Source organism: Chelon labrosus, assembly GCF_963514085.1.
Source record: "Chelon labrosus genome assembly, chromosome: 11".
Classification (NCBI taxonomy): domain Eukaryota; kingdom Metazoa; phylum Chordata; class Actinopteri; order Mugiliformes; family Mugilidae; genus Chelon; species Chelon labrosus.
Window position 1 is genome coordinate 13,039,416 of NC_140344.1, and position 20,096 is coordinate 13,059,511.

Consider the following 20,096-nt stretch of genomic DNA (forward strand, 5'->3'; position numbering starts at 1 on the left):
TCGGAGCTCAACGTAAACCAAATCCTTGCATATTTCATCTGGACTGTTTAGACTTCACTGTAAAAAATGAACGCTAGTGTTAACCGACATGACATGAATGGAAAAGCAGTTAGAAGTGAAGGCCGAGCAGCAGCGGCGGCATTAACGTGGTGGGGAAACTCCTACGATACTCAGATAATGGGTTTGTTCTAGAAACAAAATCCTTTTAACAATATGTTATGTGAACCGTCTCTGGCAAGAAGATTTGTGGTTTGTGATGATAGTGAAGGAAAAAAAAAAAAGAATCCAGGCTCTGCTCCGGTTCGTTCCATGGGAAGATTTAGCTGAATAGGGGTGGAGATGATATTAGACACGGAGGAGGCATTTTCTCCAAGTTTACTTTAAAAAAAAAAAGAAAAAAGAAAAAAGAAAAGAGAAGAGATTTGTTTTAAAAGATACAATCCATGATTTATTACAGAAAAGTGTGATAACCAAATAATTTTATGTTACATTACTTTTATACATCTCAATATGTTTTTACATGTAAACAGGAGCCAAGTAAACAATGTCATTGATACGCTTCATGTCACAACTGATATCATCCTACTGTACAGTTAAATCTACGGGCTAACGTCGCTGTGCTTCCACGTCGAGTACATCACTGCTCAAGCACAATCCTATTAGCGTCGAACAGAAAGCCTAATCTCCCTCTAGACTGCTGTTTTCGGAGATGTGCAAGGTCACGCCGTTATTACTTGTTATACAATACCCATGTTGTGCTATTGCCAACGGTGGAAGGCGTGAGGAACACCTTTCCACCACTGTGCAGCATATGTATCAGCGAGAAGGTGAACGGACAAAGACAAATCCGGAAATAATTAGTCGCTGGCCAAGTTGGACATCCAAGGTCATGTAATTATTCAATGCTATCCCCTTGGGTTAAACACTTAAGCTGTTGGGGGTAAACATAATAATAATTCCCAGCTGAGCGTCCAAACAGAAGAAGGACTCACATGCTCGATCAGGCTCTCCTTGAAATCCCACGACAGATTATATTAATCAGTTTAGGGCCGTTTAAATGGAAAATTCTCTTGCAGCATAAAATCCCGTCTCGTCAACGAGCCTATGTCCTGGTCGGACCTCCATAAATGATCAACACTGAAAAAAGGGGGAGGTGATATGTTTAAGACGCTGTTAACTACTTTACAGAAGTTAGCTCTGCTCAAAGCAGGTGTTAAAGTCATGCATACGCTACAGTACAAATGTACCAGAACATTTACAACTGCATCTTTTCAAAAGAAACGTAGCACTCGAGGATAACAACATGCATAGATTTTCAGTGTTCACATAGCAGGGAAGATATTCTGAAAACCTGGACTAGTTTTCTAAGAATTAGAACAAGATCTAAAAGCAAATCTCTCTCTTATGTGAATGAAACAATGAGACGTTGTATCGAAAGTGACTTTTGACCAACAAAATGTATTCCACGATTTCTAATCCGCTCTCGTCTACAAACTACCGTAAAAGCAAAAAGGAACATGCCTTTTACTATGTGTGCATCATAGTCATGCAAAAGCACTGCAGTGCAAAAATATACATATCTAAATAAAGCAGGACACCTTTGATTGCATCTTAGAAAATATGATAAGAAATTCGATCATCTGCAAACATTCAGAGGACACCTGAGAAATGTGGACGTCGGTTTGTCAGTCTGAGGGTGAGGACAGGTGAGCTCACACTGATAGCACAGATTTAAAAGTATAAAAACGTCACGTATGTCATAAAATGTATATACAAAAGCAGGGAGAAACAAAAAAAGAACAGATTCCTTTAAAATGAAGACTACGTTTGAGTGCTGTGCGATGCATTCTGGGTAGTGATATTCCCTTCAGATGTTGGACCGGTGTAGCTTTCACTTCTACTGTGCATAACATGGTTACATTTACCATCATATGATCAATATGACCTGTACTGAAGTGTTTGGGTCACCCCATCTCGCGCCAAATACAAAACCTGCTCATTAACACTCTTTACTCCACAAGTCTCCACCTCAGCATGAATGAAGTAGGAAATGATCCTGACTCAGCCTCACAGATGGGTGGACGTATCGGTCAGGATGCCTATTTTCCTGAGTTCACTGGGCAAAAACCTGCTGCTCTAATCCGTGGCATCAGAACTGACCACAACAAAAAAAGGCAATGTCATCACTCCGCTTTTAAGAAGACCCAAGTTCCTCAATTTCCCACTGATGAAAGTCAGAGAGCAGCTAAGACTCTGTCTGACAGTGTGTTTTAATAAAAGACTGAAACAGAAGCCTATGTGTTGTGAGTGAGGAACAGTGGATGGACGTTCTTTGCAAACTGAACATCCAAGCCACAGGTATTTCTAAGTGATCCAAGCTTCGACCACGCTCCAGGGGCTTCCAACAGCAAATGAAAACCAGACTGCGAGGGCTGAACGGAAGAGCAGATTTGTGGATCCCGCATGCGTGTGTGTATACATTGTTCATGACCGGAGTCGCGTTACAACGTACACCGTCGACGCTAGCCGAGACCCGAGTAGGTACTGTGGTGTGACTCGCATCCAAAACAAATCCGGACGGGAGAGTTCAGAGAGTTTACAGCAGATCAGACAACACAACGAAGAGAGAGAGAATATTTCTTGCACTTATAAAAAGCACGTGCTGCACGACACAGGCACACGTGATGTTGGTGACACTATTGTGGCGCGCGGTCATATTGTTACAGTGTAGGCACAATCAAAATTGCACTAAGTTCACATTTCCTCAACTCAAGACAGTCAAGCTCAGCAGTAGCACAGAGATTAACAAACTGAGCACTGACACACGGCAACCAGGCATCAAGACGGAGACTTTGTCTATCAAAAGGTACAAATCAGTACTACCATGCACTATTATATGATTTCAGAGAGAATTCTTTGTCAGATGCACTGAATGGACGTTAACATCCTCCACAATGAAGTTTTTTTTTCTTTGAGATTAATGAAATCCGCAAATACTAATCAGCATGCTTCAACGGCAATATACAGCTACTTTGCAAGAACAGTGTCAGTTTTATTTGGTAGCCACGTCACCAGAGTCACTTTGCAACGAGAAAAAGCTGAGCGCCACAGTCACACGGAAGTGGCTTTCGCTGATGCTCACGGGAGAAAAAAAAAACACGGCCATGCGCCAGACTGCAGAGTTGAAGCGAAGTGCTAGCTGCCACACAGAGAGAGAGTGCAGGATGGGTGCCGAGAAGTGAACAGTGGTGATCTGCAGCCCTTGATCTGCATAGTAAACATTACAATTGCGAAGGTTTTCCCGCTGAAGCCATGACGCAGCACAGACCCAAGGGCAGCCTCCTGGATGAAGCCAGGTGAAGAAATCAGGGCGGGGCTGGAGAGGTCAGAGCCAGAAAACCAGGACGCGGAACAGATGGTGAGGGGAGCGGCCAGAGAAAGAGCTCCTGGTGAAGCTAGGCAGGTTAGGAGGAGGATCTCAAGGGGGTGTCTTTGGTGTACAGAATCAGCCGAGTGAAGCTACACTCTCAAAGCTAAAACACATAAATAAGCAGGCAGGGGAGGTTGTGCCTGTGTAGAGGAGACATGGGGGTAAAGCTAAGGCCACTCGTGGTGATAACGCCTTCCGTTCTTCTTCCTCTCCTTCTGCAGATGCTCCAGCTCCGCTTCGTACATCATCTCCTGCATCAGGTACTTCTCCCTCCTCATGCGATCGCAGAGGTCCTTCGGCATGTCTGGAATAAGGTACGCTATGAAGGACTTGATCCCAAACACCAGGTGCTGAAAGAGGCATTAATCATTCAGAAGTTATCACAGAACTCTGTTTAGTTGCCAGCGTGTGCTGCATAATTCATAAAGCATGCATAGGTAAACAGTCTATGCACCGCAATAAAAAAAAGAACAAGGGTCCACCATGTCATTTGATTTTCTGTTTTTGTTTTAGGGGCATCTCACCCTTCTTTGGGAGCATTTTAATAAAACTGTTAAAAGGCACCTAAGTTAAGGCTGTGAAGTTTTTATTTACAGTGTCGGCACATAAATTAAATTAAAGGTGACTCAAAGTTGCACACTGTAAGAGGATTTAGTTTTAGCTGCCTGCCTTGCTTATAAACACACAAAAGAGAAATAAGCAGGGGTGTCAGACCTCGAAGACGATGATGAACGCCAGCCTGGCAGCCAAGACGTGCCAGAACTGAAGGGTGAATTCATATGGCACCGAGCTCCAGGGCGGCGCTCTGTAGTCTCTGTACCTGCACTCGATGGTCTGGCTGTTGTTCTTCAGCTCGAACACCGACAAGCTGCTGTTGATGTAGCCTCGCAAACACCTGCGGGCCAAAGAAGATGCTATCACGCTGAAACGAGATGCTCCCGGATACATTTTAAAACACACACACTCGCGTCGTTTTTAATGCTCACTCGTCGCTCGACACTCTGTGGTGACCCTTGTCCACGCACGGGCCGTATTTGAAGGCGTAAACAAAGCGGGGGATGTAGTCTGAGGTTATGGCAATGACGAAGGCGTTAGTGATGACTGCCAGCACGCCGATACCTTCCAGAATCCCGTGCCAGATACCTGACAGACAAAACAGAGGAAGGCAAACATATTCAACACTGTATTCTGTTTGAAATAAGGCAGTGAGAAAACTGAATGTTTAGTATGATGGTCTAAACCTACAGCCACATCAATGTATGATATGACCCTTTTTTGACATGAAAAAGCCCATCAGCACTGATTTGTTCAGCACCTCTGAAGTATTATTCTGCGTTCAAGGCTTAGAGCCTCTCCATTATGCTCACTCTCCTTCACTGTGTTTTGTTTACTTCTCTGCGGCTTAATAATTTGCTAGAAGGTGATTCAATAGCCTCCAATGGTGCAAGGACACCCTGATTTCTATGTAACCAAACATTTCACTCATTATATATTTTGGTCAGGATTACTGTTGAGTTTAAAGTTGAGATTAAGGGTACAGACACTTTTCTGACTCGTCTGTATTCAATTTGTCTGCGAATGAACTGAAAATGTCATCCAGAAGTACAAAGAAGCTTTGCTCTTTGATTCTGTGCAACTGACATAATGTGTTCATTACAGCTGAGGAATTTCTAAATGTTTCAGGGTGTATTCTTCCTTTAATTACAGGGCGACACGCCACATGAAGCATTTGGTCGTATATTGTACGGCTCTTGAAGGGTTGTCATCATATGGGGAGGTGGGCCGATGGGAGGGGGAGGCGCAGCATATGGCAGGGCAGAAGGATAGGATATGGAAAGAAATATCCATCTCCATAGGATGAACATTGTTGGGTGACTACCAACATTTTACTGGTGGAAAACCGTAGCTCCGATCCAGAAACAAAACAGACACAGTGTGAGTTACACAGAGCATCGCACAGACCTATATCAGTGGCTCGGGCAGGCATGGGTCTCCTCCACTGAGTGACAAACTTGTAGGCGTCGAGGCGAATCTCAATGATGTTGTTGAGCAGAGCTAGGAGCGGTGCCAGCGGGAACGCCGCTACAAAGATGGTGGTGAAGCCAAACTGGAGGACTGAAAGGAAGAGAACCATCTGGAACTCAACACTGGCACGGACAACGTTGAGGATTGAATAACAGCCACCATTTAGAGAAATTATTTCCTTCCTCAAGACAAAAGTAACACTTCAAAGCAGCGTGATGTTTTACCCATTTCAAGGTATTCGTCCACCAGTCCATGGGTGTTCATCGGCTGCAGATTCCAGTCTTTGTCCCACTGTGGAAGCTGGGTTATATTCTCCACATTCTGCCCTCCCCCTCCTCCTCCTCCTCCTCCTACTTTCTTCATCTTCCTACGAGACCACCAGTTCTGCAGCAAGCTGAAAATGAAGGAGCTACTGTCAACTCAATGCAATTATTTCCGACAATGCTACGATCAGTGCAGGAATTTTTTTACTAAACCCCCCACAAAAGGCTTTGATGCGTTTCTGCGAGAAAAAGCTTCATCATATGCCAAGGAGCTAAAGGACAAAATAAAACTGTACAACAATTACGAATGGTTTGTAAAATGCCCTGAATATGGAGTATTAAGCTTCACTGACATTTCTAGAGTTCACAGAAAGAACTCATAATAAGGTGTGACTCACGGATAACCGAGCTCCATGAAGTTGTTCCAGATTTGTTTGAAGAACATGATGACTCCCATTTGCAAGCACAGATCAATCAAACAGCCGCTCGGGTGACACTGACAAAAATAATAGATAATTTAAAAAAAAAAACTGTAACATCCAAATTTCATGCCTGATAATTCAAAGCTACGAGCGAATCGTAGGACACACTTGATCCCATTCTGTTATGTGATCATTAAAACTGAAAAGCCCAGTAATTACCGGGAAGATTAACGGTTCACATAAGAAGATGAATTGTATGAAAATGTCTTAATATATCCTAAAACAGAAGGCAGTAATTGGCCCAGTTATTGCTGAAATAATCACACACTTATTTTGATGCTTAGTTGCACTCACCTCCTCCAGTCTCCATCGATTAAACAGTTTATTATATTTTCCAGGCCTGCCAGCAAACCTGGGCAAATTGAGATTGGCAACATTAGCGGCGCAGTTTAATCAGTGAAACACTAGCAACATTGTGGCAGGAAGAAAAGACACTCAAAGGTGCTAATTATGTCCGCAGCTCAGACACAGTCTCAGAAATGTGCTGAAACACGAGGTCTAAGAGTAAAGTACAGTGAGGAGGGAAAGGAAAGGAGTCTTGGCAGATGTCACAGCAAGAGAGTTTGAAACAAAACATCTTTGCACGATCCTTCATTAAATTCACTATAAACAGGGAGTGTAAAGTTCATGGCAGCCAGCCTACCTCCCGAGAAAAAAGGCGATGTAAAATGTGGAGCTGTTCAGATTTACAAACTGGAAGAGGAACATCTTCAGAGCAAAGCTGTTCTCCCACTCAGACTCTGTCCGTGGGTGCTCTACAGAGGGAGGAACAGAGAATTACAGGGGAGAACAAATACTTGGCAACTACTGGGGAAGCTAGAGTCAATTGAGACACAAATGCACGAAACACTCACCTAAATTAGTCAGTAGACACGCCACCTTTTCATACACCTGTCAAAATAGCAGTCGTCGGTGTCAGCGGGAAAAAGGGATGCAGAGGGTAATGGTCATGAGAAAGAGATCCAAATAAAATATTATACTTCCTGGAACTAAATAAACGTTTTATGAAACATTCTTGGGACAGAAGACATCAACACGCCAGCTGATGCTCGTCCAGAAACCCACCACATTGAGGGACATGATGATCATAAAGTTGACGCAGACGCCAGTGCCAGAGGTGGCAAACTGCCAGTTCTTCTTCACAAAATTCCAGTTGAAGGAAGCAAACTTCTCCATCGCAATGAGACGGAAAACCACTACCGCAAACACGGCTGTCAGAACGAGGGAAATCTGAGCGGAGATGATGGAATGAAGGAAGCAGTGAAGAAAGGAAGATGAATGAGTCTGAAAAATATGATAAATTCTCTGCGCAGGAGCAAATGAACACTCTAGTTTAGGCTGTAAAAGGTTTAAATTTTGAGAAAACTAAAATGTATTTATTAAGAAACAATTAACTATTCAGGTGAATAAAAAAAAAATAATTTATATGCAGCACACATGTAAAAATACTGTAAATAAGGACATTACAAGGCCCCATACACTAGTTCCTTTAATTTCATTCTTTGTCCAACAGGGGGAGGTGTTACACCACTGCTAACACATCACACTACTCTAAAGGTGGCACACAAAGTAACGGTAAACTCACTCTCAGCCTGAATCCCTGAAGGGCAGATTATTCAAAGATCAAAGGGTTTACCATGAAGAATATTCCGGACACAGACACCATGAGCCGGCTGAGTTTGTCTGAGAAGGGCTGGAAAGGCTCAGGCTTGCCAGAGATCGGGTTAACTCTCTCCACCCTGGAGTACTTGGCTTCAAACTGAGGCCTCAGCTCCTCCTGATAAGCAACACATACAACATCATGAATTACTGAATCACGATCAAATTTCCAAGAAGAACATATGTCAAACCTGCGAGGCAATCAAATTATATCGGATCTATTTGAGGATATTACTGACATACCTCTTCTTCTTCCCAATCAATGAGATCCCAATCATAAGTCAGTTCTGCCCGTCTCCTTTTCCAGAACTCCAGGAATACTGTGGCTGCAAAGTGGATCAGGATACAGTCGTGTTATTGATCAACTTTGATATGTGCTACCAAGCGTGACAGACAGCGCGAGGGCCATTCACCGAGAAAGCACTGCAGAAGCCATTTGCACATCATGGTCAGATATCCTGACTGCAACACAGTCTGCAGTGGCCCATTATGGAAACTGATTACAGCCATCAGTCCGCACACCGCTTTGCTTTTGTGGGGAAGTTAAGAAAAAGTGTTGACAGCAAATAGCCTTTACTTGTACAGTGTTCACCCACAAATAGTGTCTTTGTCAGATGAGATCCATTTTTAGTTAAACGAAGTAAAGCTTTCTGTGGGCAGACTTCAGTCTGGAGGCATAGTTTCCTTTGTGTCAGACACTAATTGTGATCAGAGCTGCAGACAACACCAAGAAATTACGCTGGTTTCTGTCAAGACTTCTCAAGAATTCTGGTTCGCTGCACATACATGACACCACAAACCAAAAGGTTTTTATACAAGCTGCGCTCAACTTTCAAAACATTCACGTGGCTCGGTGTGTGAGGGAGAGCTCATCCTCAAACTAGCGAATGAGAACACAGTAATCATGTGTGATGTGTGATGGACAGCCAGTGTAACACTACACCACTGATTCAGTCCTCATGTCGGTTTTCATCAGACATAAATGGAATACTTTTCTTTTTTTTTTTAGCAGGACTGGCTTCTAATGAAAACTGACGTGAGTATTCGATCAGCGCGGTGCAGCTTCACCACAGTTATGGACATTTTATACATATTAACATTTTATGGACAAAATGATTAGACAGATAATTGCGCAGCGGCTCATCAGAAGGACAACCGTCAACTATTTCAGTCATTCTTCAAGCAAAAATACCAAAATGAATTAGTTTCAGCTGCTCAGTTACGATAACTGATTGCCGTTCTCTGTTATATTTGATAATGAGCTGAATATTTGAAGGTTTTGCACCGTTGGTTGACAAAACAAGCAAATCCAGGATCCTACTTTGAGGTCTCAGGAAGTGTAATGGACATTTGTGCTACTTATGTCACTGTAAAGACCAAATTATTCATCAAGATAATAATCTGCAGATTACGACATTATAAAAACGATCGCTACTCTGCCCTCCGTGTGATGTTTCTGTGAATATATTTAAGGCATATCAAAAAACGATAAAGACACATTTGTGCTACATAAATAAACCGTGGCCTTAAAAAACACCAGGATTTGAATCCTCAGTCAGGGCAACTTTGCTGCAAAAGATGTTGAAGTTTAATATAGCTCGACCCACTTTTGTTTAGAGAGCGAAACGCAGCCTGTTCAGATGCCTACGTTCAGTCCCTTAGGCTAACCAGTGTTTCATGTCTTTCACACTCACTACCAGAGTGCACTCAATCAGTGGTGCAGTGCTGCTACTTTGGTTTATATTGCCAGAAGCCCTCATGTAGCATTCCTAGCTACAGACCTCGGTGGCCGTGGCTGACTGGACCTTCCTCGCCTTTCTAACTCTCCTTAGCCTTCATTTAACCCCAACGGAGAACACAATGTGCCAAGCGCTCCCTCAGGCACAGGTGATTATTTACATCATGGCAGACAAATGGATCTGGGCCAAATGCAGCACAGTAGTGCTCCCTCTCTACATCACAAAGAGATTATGGCTGTAGGAAATATATATGCAGATATCATGGTGCAATTCTACAACCCTGAGAGCCAAATGATAACCTCCCTGCAGGGAGATGTTTAATTACCCGACTAATTACACCCAGACAGCAGTGGAAGTACAAGTGCTGATGTTAAATCAGAGAGAGTTGACCATTTATTCACTGACAGACACATTACAGAGCGAAGATCTCTTTGTATTTGCACAAGTGCGTTTACCGTGCCAAATTCCCAACTGAAAAAGTTAATGTGTTTGGAGGAGTTGAGAGGGTAGAGGAAGCACGAGCACCGGCGCACTAATGTATAAACAGATTTGAATTCCAGTAGGGACTGTGCCCGGCAGAGAGCCACGCTGATGGAAAATAACAAGTATCCACAAAATCAGGGGAACAGACAAACAGAAGCAGCCTCCACCTACCCCAGATTGCCATGAAGATCGCAAAGAACACAGTGCCTCCGTTGTCGAACAGATGGGTCACCTAGAAACACAAGCATATGAGGGCTGCTCGGAGAAAAAACAAAAAAACAAAGCGTGGCGTCTGCTTTTAACGATGGAACACAATTACACGTTTGATGCATAGCCAATTTAAACAGTATGTACCTAATCAAATACATATCGGGGATCTGTGACAGCTGACAATTTGCTTCAGAGCATTTCGCCCTTGAGTTCAGTTAAGAAGATTGATACCAGTCTCCCATCTGTACAGTAATCATGAAGCAACAGCTGTTATCATAAAGAAAGGAATCAGGTAGAAACTAGTAGCCTGGTTCGGTCCACTGGCACCAAATCTCACTACTAAATACCAAATACATTTCATTAATGTCACAAATAGTAAAATAAATAAATAAAAAATGAAATAAGAAGTGAAGAGTTCTGATTTCACTGCTGCTGGTCGCTGTTTCATTTACAACAGACATATACATTATGATTTTGTATAGATCATCATCTTATTAAAGGCTTCACAAGAAAGTCATTAAATGTATTTCCAGAAATATGTAATAAATCATTTGAAAGCTTATTTCCTAAAATAAAAACTGAATTAAATATGTTTCAAGTTCTTCTATGTTTGCTATCAGAATTCAGCGACAGCTCTCTAGTTCATGGGGTCATGAGATTTGTTGCACCGTATCTTGTTTGTAAAAAGTCTCACTGTAAGACTGCGGTGACTATGAATGGTATAAAAACAGCACCGACCTTCGCGTAGACGCAACTGTTATTCAGCGTCCACAGCTCACACGACTCCTCACACATAGGACACATAGTAATGTTGGAGTCGCAGATCTCCTTACTGGTGAGACAATCAATCAGGAGAAGACGGCAACAACTGAGAACGTGCACTTTTAAATGAAACATTCAACATTAATATAAATACGTGGTAGGCTGGTTGTGTGAGCCGACCTGACTTGGCTGGAGTCCATCGTGAAGAGCCCGTAGAGGAAGACAAAAACGCCAACCAGGGCTGCGGGGATCAACATGCCAGTGTACCAGCCCAGCCACGCAAAGTAGAGGCCGATTTTCTCACCAAAGTATCGCCTGGGAGAGATACAAAGAGACAGGGTGGAGAAAACGAACAAATTACTTGCGTTGCTTGTTAATTAAACATGTTCATGTCCATGTTCATTCAGAGCGCATTTGGGTGTGCAGTTAGAGCACTGCGAGGTGGTCGTGGTGGATTAATGGATAGACTGAAAGGTCACACAGAATAATGTTGTAGTGGGAAACTAATCAATAACTGTATGTTTTTCCTAAACCACAACTGTCAAGGTACCCTTGAGCAAGACACGCCTTTCACAGCCTCTCTTACAAAGAGGCTTAGCTGCGATTTGTGGTTTAACTCAACACACAAGTGTATACGCAGCACTGCGTTAACAAAAAAGAAAGAGATCGCTCCCTGAAGTATTTTTATATGCTTAGTAGCATCCGCAGTGTCTTAAAACAAGGATAAAGGCAAAGACAATAAAACATTTGATTTTATTGTTCTTCATACTTTGATTATTATTTGATTACAAATGTGTAATTGTCCATGATATCAGCGTACATTGTGATGTACTAAATTCAAGAACATTTAAAGAATAAAAAAAATAATAATTTAATTTCTCTTTTTTTGGCCAAATGTAGTTAAAACCTTAAAAGTCAAGGAAATCCAATACTGCTACAAAGCAGTTGTGCTCATCGATTTGCTACATTCCCCACAAACCAGAGCAGGCCGTCACCTTGACAAACTCTCTGAATGGCTTACAAACTTCAACACACACAAGGACACGCACGAACACCTAAATGAATACGTTCCAAATGCCACTTAACATTTTTGGATAATATGCTCATTTCCTTTCTCGCCCAGGAGTTAGACAAGGAGCTCGATAGACTCCAGAGTCTGTGCTTTAAGCATGGAGAGATAGATTTGTGAGGTGATTAGATTAGCTTAGCAAGGATTAGAAACTGGGAAACCATAAATCTGGCTCCAGCATCTAGTAGCGTACCAGCTGTCTCTCATTTGTTTAACACATAAGAAAATAGAACTGTTAAAATGACAAGTCATGGTTCAGGAATGTAGTGTAATGAAGAAAGGCTTGTCGCTTCCTAGGATTGTGCTGCCCTTAACCCACAGGACAGTGGTGTTAATCTTTTTGTCTACTTAAAGTAAAAAAAAGTTCTTCTTGTCACTCACACGTTTCTTTACAAGCGATAAAATGGAAAAGCAAACCAAAATGGGTCCAGCCTGTAGCAGTTCAGAAATGACAGACATTTAAGGGGGAGTGGTAGAGAGAAGAGACTGTTCCACATCAGAAACCTACAATCGTGCAGCAAAATGAACAGCTGGGTTACTCCCTGTTCCATTTAAGCAGCACAAGCTGAACGTGATCAAATACAGATTCAGGACACAATGGCTCAATGTATGTGTATATGAACAGCTTGTTGTGTGACGTCTGCTTTAAAGCTGGTTACCTGATGAGGTCCAGAGGTTGGTATTTGTACCACATCCCCCAGCGAGCCCAGCGCTCATACAGAAGATGTCTGTGGTTCTGGGCGCCGTGCGTCTTGATGGGGTGTCTGCTCTTGTAGCCACCCTGATGAAACCAAAGAGTAGGAGGAATATTACAGTTTAATACTTTGACACTCTGTTGTTCCTGCTGCTTTGTTTTCCACTGCAAATGATTTAAAGGACCCTCCGTCTTGTGTCTAATGAAGCACTGAATAAATAAAAGATGTTATTGCTAGTTTGTGAATCTCTACGGCCGTTGATCCCAAATTAAAACCAGCTCACCTCATGCGGAGGAAATGCAGCCTCATATGTGCTGTTGCCCAACAACCGGTTGATACCTGCAGTAACATAAAGCACATCTCATCAACAGAATAGCAAAACGACACCACATTAAAATTTCAGTACCTGAACGACTTAAAGACTCATTGAACCCGCAGTCATAACAATTGACTATATTATAGCCGCATTAGAGGCATCAGACACTCAGGGTAGAATTTCAAATGGCTACAAGCACTTGGAAATAGCCTTTTCATTTTTGCAGGACCATCATTCTTTCTCTCTGTATCACCGCTGAAGCAGGTTGCAAAACTTGTCACGGTCATAACAAACTGGGTGACTTGGCAGCGCGTATTGTACTGTATAAAAGCCACTAAACCTTATTTCAACGGGACAACTGTGCAGGGATTTGGATTGTCGTCCCTGAACTGTAGCAGGAGCAGGAGGAGGAGGAGGAGGAGGAATGGGTGGATTTGAAAAGGATTTTCCTCTCTTGTGCGCGCGCTGATCTTTGTTGGAGAGTTAAGTGGTCAACAGCATTAATATATTAACGTGAATCCTATGCCAGCCCTTTAAGGCCAAAATCTAATCAGCAAAACATGTTGGCAGCCGCCAGACAAGGCAGCGGAGTGGGAGTGATTGGGCAGTTTGGTAAGACAGCAGAAAAGAGGAGAGATCAGCCACAAGTCGCACATTACCAGCAGCTCAGTGGCAGCTCATACTTAATCACCCCACAGCAAACCAACATAATTCCTCCCACTCTCATCACTCTCTGAAGTCAAATGAACAGAAACACATATCAGTTTATTTTTATAAATCTAGACTCTTCTCTGTGAAGTAAGTTGTCCTCGTGTGATTTTGCTGGAAATATATGCAGCTACAACACAAGTAGCAAGGAGAGGAAGAAGCCAGCTCACCCATCTTTGATCTCTGATCTTCATACTTGGTGCGCTGCAGGACATGATGGACTATTCTGCTTCTGGTGGAATTGGAGAAGAACGTCTGCCTATTGTTGATCGTGAAACTGGGAGGGAACGAAAGCACACTCCCTTAGTTGAACATCACGCAGCAGTACATCAATATCATCCAGTCAACCCTTAATGAGAGCTGAGCCAGTATTGGAGGGAAGTTCATTAAAAGTCCATTCGTGGTGTGTGTGTGTTTTTTCTCCAGCATCATTATTTCCTCCTAAAACATCTGAGCTGACAAGCAAAAGAAAAGTGGAAATGATTCACTGACAAGTGAGATTAGACGATGCCTTTCATCACGGAGAAGCTTTGAAAAATGAAAACCCAGGAGGAAACAAGGGAGAAACGTTTTCACTGGCATCTGCTGCTTTACTTCAATCTTTATTTATGATCAAATCATCGGCGTTAAGGCTCAACTCTATAAAATATACAAGACCTCACAGAGCAAGTTTCATCTCCTGGTTTCTAAATGTCACATTAAAGTGGTGGACATGAATGGAAGCGGTGGACGGGAGGGAATCTAGAAATATAGAGCGGGACAAATATCACTAATATTACTGGTACAGACACTTCCATTATGTGACACAGTCCTCCTTACTGATGCATGCGTGCTCGGCTGAAGGGAGCTGTGTAGCAGTCAGTTTCCTCCAGGTCAGGCAGGGCCTCTTTGTCCAGCTTCATGGGGTTTTTGGGAAACCAGCTTTTTATCTGGCGACATCTCAGCTGAAACCTGCTGCACAGGAGCACAGAGAAACAGGATTAACGGCGCAGACCAACACGAAGACTGTTTTCTTCGATAAGGGACAGTGGTTCGTAACCTTTCACCTAACGCAACCCCGACAGCCTGACACCACCACTGAGAACACGTTTGGACATGTCCATGCACCGGTGGTCGGATTTATATATAAAAATATGTAATAAAAACATCATGGGCATATATTTAAGCTAAAAACAATAACTATCCAACTCACTGTGATACTAGTGGAAAAACTGAGGATCATATGGTCTCTTCAGACCACCAGTAAAAAGGCAACTTGATACCAGTCATTTTCAAGCTACAAACCGACAAAAGCAACAAATTAGAGTCTGGCCGGCCACAACTTATGTTTCCTACACATTTGTTTCAGCAGTTCCACTTCCTTTCCCTGTCCTCCAAAGTTTTGTGTTCAGTTTTGTCTGTAAAATGTAAGACAAAGTTATTCTTGGTAATCCCACAACAATTTAACGCCACTGTTCCTTTTTTACTGCAACATGAACCAAGAATAACAGCTTGGCAGAGGAGGGAGCAGCTATTGTGGGATTAACGGGTCTGCAATGTATATTTTTAAACAGCTGACAACATCACGACATCTCTTATAACGTCATGCGAACATAGCGTAAGAACAGGCTGCCTCTCTGCGAATTTAACTTGACTTGAACACCAAGGTCAGTTGGAATCCACCTCAGGGGACCATGAATCGCTTTACGTAATGCCATGGCTAGACATCCAGTAGTTTTTGAGCCATCGCAGTCTGGACAAGTGATTAACCAACACACACACACATACACTGATACTCTTAGAGCCACATCACCATGCAGCTGAATATCTGTTGGCTTGGCACTGCACGCGCTGCTTCCTGGGATTTGCTGAGAAGTCTCTGGCTAAATTGCCAGGCTGCTGCTCTGATATGGACTGAATAAGTATAAATGGGAATTCTGGGAGAAAACACGTCGTTTGCAGACAGGATTTGATGAATGCTGTCATAAAGGCTGCAGGTACTGTACACAGAGTAATGATATCAAACCAGCAAGCTGTCATCACCGGCACATGGCCCATTTGTTCATCTTTACAGGGACGTGAGTTAGTAACAAACCATTAGTAAACACATAAAGCCTATTTACTGCTCGGGTGGATTTTTCTTTAAAGAACAATGGCTTAGAGAAAGACTGCAGCAGCTCTGAGGAAAATATAATGGCCCTCATTCTTCACAATGACTATCACTCTCACACAGGATTTAAAGTGTTTTCAAGTGCTTTGTTCTCAGTTGAACGGGTGGGCGAGTGATTCTTCTTCTGAGTGTGCCCGTGTGATTTTCTCTTCTCTGTGCGTGTAATCTAGAAACAACAATTAATACGTACATGATATGTAAAGTGAAATAACAAACAAGCCCCTTTAACTATTCTAGCTATTCTACTGACTCCGGTGTGTCCATCCATAATGTATTTGTTTATAGACACTGTTAATCATTCTGCATGGAGAAGTATCATTAAACACTACAATGGACACTTTTACTGCAGTTAGTTTTCAGGTCTAATTATCTTTGTGTACTATGTCGATAAAGAACAGAACAAGCAAAGTGCAGCAGAAACTCAGCAGTTGCATTATAATAGATAAAACCCTACAGTGGTTTGCTTGCAACTTCAACTCTGCACCAATTATCTACATCAATAACAAGTTTAAAGCATCTGGAAACAGTTTCAGATTTTAAGTATTTCTTAAAAACACAAAAACAAGTTTAGTTTTGCCCACTATAAACCTTTAAGAAGAGGTCTCTTGTGAAACATCCAAACATACTGTAACTTGCTGAGCAAGGACGGTAAGGTCTTGCAACTCCAGATCTAACCATAATTAGTATTTAGTAGTCTGGTACAAGAAAAGCAGACTGTGAGTTTAGGCACAACACATTTAATCAAAATATCTTCCTTGCTTAAGAGTAGTCAAAAATTGGACATTGGATGCAGACCCCAGTCGATGGGGAGAGTTGTGCCCTCTGTACACCCACCATCCACCCCAACCTCCTCCTACTGACTGTGAAGCCGTTAATTAATATAGTGGTTCATTAAGAAAATAATAACAATTCAGCCAATGTTGCACCTTAATGTAATTGTTGTACAGGAATATTATCTCCGAGAGACAGTTTAATCTTGAGTGTAAAATTAGATTTATTTATTTTTTATTGTTGTTGTTTATTGAACCAAAACAGGGTTCGGAAGACAAATTGTTCTTCAAAACACTGACACTGCTCTACATCTATTTCAGTGGCTTGTTGTTGGACTGTTTCTATCTGCATCAAGATGAGATGAAAAGATGGAAATTTGGAGTCCTGCACAGAGCTTGGACAACACTTGAACATCACATCAAAGTGCAAGTGCGGGTCTCTATAAATAGTATGCAAATGAGCCTGAGCCGCTGCATTTATCTTTATAGGAAAGTATTTTATAGAAATTAGGTGAGCTGCTGTATTGAACCTTCGTCAGTGTGCTTGATGAGCTGAATGACGTGCTCTCAATTCATTTAATATAACAAAGCATTAAAATCCCCGGAGAAATTAAATACTCTGCTTAATCATAGATTTATTCCTTTCAAAGAACTTCCTTACCAACAACTTCAGTTATTTCTGCTTATCTATATTTGGTTGATGTTATAATTTAAATTCTTAAATACTTTGAATCTATTCACAAACCGTCTGTACTAATTAGACTGTATAATAGTGAGTATGTGGGTTACAAAGGACATTGAAGGGCTGATAGAAACATCCTGTCTCTGTGCATCACTGATTAATGATAAATTTAATAATACAATATAATACACAGCTCACATTACTGCTGAATCCAATGCAGTTGTTCATGAATTTCATGAAAGACAGTGAAGGATCCAGCTTCAACACTGAGTTAAATAAACCTACACCTTATATCTACTTACCTGCCCAAGGTTTTGCTCTTCCAGTCTGTAAAGTAGCATTTTTTTCTAAAATAAGAGAGGAGACACGTTAGAGAGACTCAATGAAAGTTTCCAGCAGCTGAAAAAAACTCACCTTGACACCCTCCAGGGTTTAAGATTAAATTACCTGAAAGGCATTCGGATGTTCATCTGCTCTGCGTATTTGCAAAGCGTATCCCACGGAGCATGGATCTTCACAAACATGATGTCGTTGTTTGTCAAGGAGGGCTTTCAAGTTAAAAAGGAACACAGGAGTTAGACAGCTAAGCGGAGTAACATTGAAAGATCAAGCGAACTAAAAGTCTTCTAAGATCAAACAAAAATTGTCTACCTCCTTCTCCAGCATCAGGCCCTCGGCTCGTAAATTCTTCTCAAACGTGCACCTCTTCTCCACCTGCGGACTGGACTTCTTATAAACCAGGATGTAGTCAATACGCTTTTTCCCATCTCGGAAAAAGAGCCCCGAAGAAGCAGCTGGATTCTTTCCCTGCAATGGTTCACCTCTGAACTTTAGATGTTTTCAAAGACAAAACTGCTAATGCTTGAGGCTTCTCTGAGCTAAAACAACATCATGGCATCGTGATTGGAGATTTGTGTTATTAATGTTACAAATGAATTTCTGGGAGCGTGGTACCTGCAGCGAATCTGTGCGGGCCGTTAGTTTAGCTCGAGTGACAGGCTTTTGTAGCAGAAATGACTCGTCTGCCCTTGTTTCACACGTGCTCACTTCAGACTCCTCCACGTAGTGATCCTTGCCATCCTCTGCTGCACACAGACAGAGGAACAATCAATGAGGCCATTATTGAACCAGCGAGGACCCGTTTATAGTATTCCACGTGCATTGAGCTATTGTCGTTGCTCAAATCAATATATTCCTTCATCTGACTGCCAGCACTGAAAATAGCTCTGAGCTAAATTTAAAAAATAGCTATTTAAATGGTTGTGCCAGCAGAAAAACACACTGATGCAATTTAACAGGTCCATGCACTGATTTTGAAAGAGTGCCAAGCTCTCTCCAAGCTTCCTACCTTTCTGAATCTTAGCTCATCTCCCTGATGTGCCCAAACACTGCGAGGCAAGGTAAACAGATACATACTGTACAAAAATTGTTCCAGAGGCTCAGTTTTGTGAAAAATTTGCAGATTTTCTTTTCTGGAGAAGTGGGTCTAGCTGACAAACAATAACTCTTTTACGACACAGTTTTTCCTGTTTTAATATTGTGTGAAATCCATTGCTTTTATATGGAGAAAACTTTTGTGCGTGGGTAAAACTTAAAATAGACGCACTCTAATTTCATGACCTGGGAGATGACACATATCACAAATTTGTGCAGCACAAATTATGTCAAATACATTTGTGACAGCCCTGGCGTTATCACAGTCAAAACCTTTTATGCTGCCGTGCAAGTGTAGGAAATCAAGGAATCAAGAGAAGAGCTGCCACGTGAGCTCTACTTTTTCTATTGCTGAGCTCACCTTGCTGCTTACTGGCACTAGCAGAAAGAGGAATAGTTTCAAGCTGTACCACAGACCATCCTAAACACCAAAAGCACTTCCCTCCAGTATACAACATACAACACTCCTGTGCGTATCTAGTCCAGAAAGACGTGGGGTGATATGTCTTCTTTGCAGACATAAATATTAGTTTCCTCCACAGTTTCCTCTAAATCCATTTAGATCTGGAGATGAAAGCGTCCACTGAGCTGACAAATGACTCATAAAGTCTGGGCAACATGTGGCGTTGAAAATAATCCAAAGGGAGACTGAATACCAGATCACACCACGTCTTCACATTTAAAGCACAGAGAAAGGAAGAAGTCTTGAATATAAAATCACTTAATCAATTAAGGACTGGCATAAAAATCAGTGATCAGCTGCATCTTTAAGAAGCTTCAAACTGTAGGTGATGTGAGTCACCCTCTTAATTATACCTCTGTATACCTCTGCATCATTTCATATGCAAAGTTAACAAATGTTTAATACTATACATCATGTGATTAACTGATTTTCCAGTTTAAGGTAACAGTGAAACTCCAGCAGCGGTTTATTTGGCTTGAACAAATCTGTCATTGTCCACAGGTCGGAAGCTGCTGAAGGATCATGTCCTTGTCCATCAACCCCCGGCTGGTTGTTCTGTCCGCACACTCTCCTTCTGTCTGCATTCCCCTCGGGGCAGGAGAGAAAAAAAAAAAAGAAGAAATCAGACCTGTTCCTCAGACATCTATTCGCAGCACAGCTCCAAACAGCCACTTCCCACCAAAATAGAAACACCTTGCACCGTCTCATCTGGATGCATTCCCAGTTTTGGACGCTGCACTCAGCACCAAAATACCAA

The 20,096-nt window shown here is 42.1% G+C and overlaps 1 protein-coding gene across 3 annotated transcripts in view; it reads right to left on the reverse strand.

Moving 5' to 3' along the window:
- Positions 1-508: 508 nt before the first annotated feature.
- Positions 509-20,096, reverse strand: part of ano3 (anoctamin 3) — a gene marked incomplete at its 5' end in the record, with an annotated part of 46,250 nt that continues 26,662 nt past the window's right edge. For 2 of the 3 annotated variants that reach the window (XM_084554803.1, XM_084554804.1), the window contains 23 exons: positions 509-3,780; positions 4,145-4,325; positions 4,417-4,573; positions 5,393-5,545; positions 5,680-5,849; positions 6,117-6,214; positions 6,495-6,552; positions 6,844-6,955; positions 7,055-7,091; positions 7,266-7,430; positions 7,837-7,977; positions 8,103-8,185; positions 10,253-10,313; positions 11,030-11,123; positions 11,234-11,368; positions 12,782-12,903; positions 13,101-13,156; positions 14,012-14,118; positions 14,661-14,795; positions 17,745-17,789; positions 17,890-17,990; positions 18,094-18,249; positions 18,397-18,527. In XM_084554803.1, the coding sequence (XP_084410929.1) occupies positions 3,598-3,780; positions 4,145-4,325; positions 4,417-4,573; positions 5,393-5,545; positions 5,680-5,849; positions 6,117-6,214; positions 6,495-6,552; positions 6,844-6,955; positions 7,055-7,091; positions 7,266-7,430; positions 7,837-7,977; positions 8,103-8,185; positions 10,253-10,313; positions 11,030-11,123; positions 11,234-11,368; positions 12,782-12,903; positions 13,101-13,156; positions 14,012-14,118; positions 14,661-14,795; positions 17,745-17,789; positions 17,890-17,990; positions 18,094-18,249; positions 18,397-18,527 (2,681 nt within the window). In that variant the 3' untranslated portion in view covers positions 509-3,597. The remainder of the gene's footprint in view (positions 3,781-4,144; positions 4,326-4,416; positions 4,574-5,392; positions 5,546-5,679; positions 5,850-6,116; positions 6,215-6,494; positions 6,553-6,843; positions 6,956-7,054; positions 7,092-7,265; positions 7,431-7,836; positions 7,978-8,102; positions 8,186-10,252; positions 10,314-11,029; positions 11,124-11,233; positions 11,369-12,781; positions 12,904-13,100; positions 13,157-14,011; positions 14,119-14,660; positions 14,796-17,744; positions 17,790-17,889; positions 17,991-18,093; positions 18,250-18,396; positions 18,528-20,096) is intronic. The other variant, XM_084554805.1, reaches the window with a different exon arrangement.